Source organism: Hipposideros armiger, unplaced genomic scaffold (assembly GCF_001890085.2).
Source record: "Hipposideros armiger isolate ML-2016 unplaced genomic scaffold, ASM189008v1 scaffold_32, whole genome shotgun sequence".
Taxonomy (NCBI): domain Eukaryota; kingdom Metazoa; phylum Chordata; class Mammalia; order Chiroptera; family Hipposideridae; genus Hipposideros; species Hipposideros armiger.
Window position 1 is genome coordinate 2943145 of NW_017731382.1, and position 1848 is coordinate 2944992.

Here is a 1848-nt window from a genome sequence, read left to right on the forward strand (position 1 = left end):
GGCACCCTCTGTACATAAAACATAGCATTTCATCCATTTGCTGCCTGAAACTCAGCTCAGTCCTCCTTTCAAAAGCAAGAGTGACAGCAGCCCTATTGTCACATCATGCACCCAGCACGACTGTGCCCCCTGTACAGATGAGACCATCGAGGCTCAGAGAGGTCATATGATCAGGCCTCACTGCCCGCAGACCCCCGAGCCTTCACAGGCGGACGTGAGTGGCAGAAAGGAAAGAGCAAACACAGCCCGTGGCCCGTCACCCTCACTGTGAAGCGTGTCCGAAGGGCCCGAGATGGATGCTGCCAGAGCATCCTCAGGGCCAGGGCACTCCAGGACCTGCAGAGACAGGGCTCAGGGAGGCTGGGCTGTGGGCGCTGAGGGGCCAGGCCTCGGGGAGCAGGCCGGGCGGGGCTCAGCACCCTGAGGGATTCCCCAGCTCCCGCCCACAGCGTCTCTCTCTCCTGATTCAGAAAACTGCAGCGATGACGCTGACATGCAGGTGTCGCCTGAGCTGGGGAAGCCAGTCTATTTCTGACTCTCCTCCCTGAGGAGGCCGGGGTGTGCGGCTAATTACAGTGCTTTGTGGGGTGGGAGCGACACTGAGAAAAGGAATGCAGGAGGAAGGCCCCCACCTGTGCACATAGGAGAGGTGGGCTGCAGCGGCCTGGGCACCAGGAGCGCATGGACAGGCCCTGGGGGACAGGAGGTAAAGGGCAGGGTGAGGGGGTAGCACGTGTGGATGTGAGTCGTCTGGGGGCCCCAGGGCTGTAGGGACATGGGAACCTGCCCACACCACTGACCCCACGGGGGCTTCCGAGCCCTCCTGCCTCCCTCGAATGGATCTGTAGGGAGCCCGGCTTCACACCTGACCCTGTGCTGTGAGCGTGGGAAATGTCTGGGAATGGGCGAGACTGGCCAGTGAGCAGGTGATGAAGGATGGCGAGGAATGGGCGGAGACCAGCGCCAAGGGCCACACACAGGCAGAGTCCGAATTCAAGTCCCAGCTCTGCCACCTGCCAGGGGGTGACCGGCACTAATGTCCTCCCCTACCTGAGCCACCAATTCCCTGGCCCAGTGAGCCCACAGGCTCCTGAGGGGCTGACAGCACTAAAGACAGGAGGCCAGCTCATGCACAGGTGGCATCATCATTATTCTTAGCACTGGTACTGCTCGCCTGGTACGCTGAGCCCAGTTCTCCCCCAGCCTCAGCCAACAGAGCTGCCATCTCCACCCTGCTGGCAGCCTCCTCACCGACCAAGATCCTCAGGAAACACTCCCCATCGGACACGCACACCCTCCCCCATCGGACACGCACACCCTCCCCCATTGGACACGCACACCCTCCCCCATCAGACTCAGTACCAGGCAGAGACAGATGCGGCCGTGACCTAACCTGCTGACCACGGCTGTCACGGAGCTGCTGTACCATCACACCAGCTCTCACCCCATTTGCCACTGTCCAGTGACCTGGGCCAGCAGTGCAGAAACACGGCTCGTCAGGCAGCCTGGGGGCTCCCCACACTTCCCAGCCCCCGGGCAGCCAGGCAGGGCTGTGGGGCAGGTTCTGACTGACAGCTGGAAGGAGCGATGCCACTTCTGGGACAGGCAGGTGGGGATCTTCCATCACTCATGTCCCCTCCATGACAACCTGGGGACCTTGTGCAAGGTAACAGAGCCTCAACACTGGGCAGCCCGGCCAGCCTTGGCGTGAGGAGAGCTGCCTGGACAGTCACCCGGACACACAGTGGACTCTACACGCAAGAAACAGACCCATTCTAGGCGAAGCCGCTGAGACTGGGGGCTGTTACCGCACACAGCCTAGCCTGACCTAACCCATTAGATGCACAG

The 1848-nt window shown here is 61.6% G+C and overlaps 1 protein-coding gene across 1 annotated transcript in view; it reads right to left on the reverse strand.

The window, feature by feature from the left end:
* Positions 1–177: 177 nt before the first annotated feature.
* The window catches only part of LOC109380026 (phosphatase and actin regulator 3-like), a 139269-nt gene continuing 137598 nt past the window's right edge, over positions 178–1848 (reverse strand). Inside the window, exons 8-9 of the mRNA XM_019637160.1 lie at positions 673–692; positions 178–336 (exon numbers count right to left, since the gene is read on the reverse strand). Of these exons, the coding sequence (XP_019492705.1) occupies positions 178–336; positions 673–692 (179 nt within the window). The remainder of the gene's footprint in view (positions 337–672; positions 693–1848) is intronic.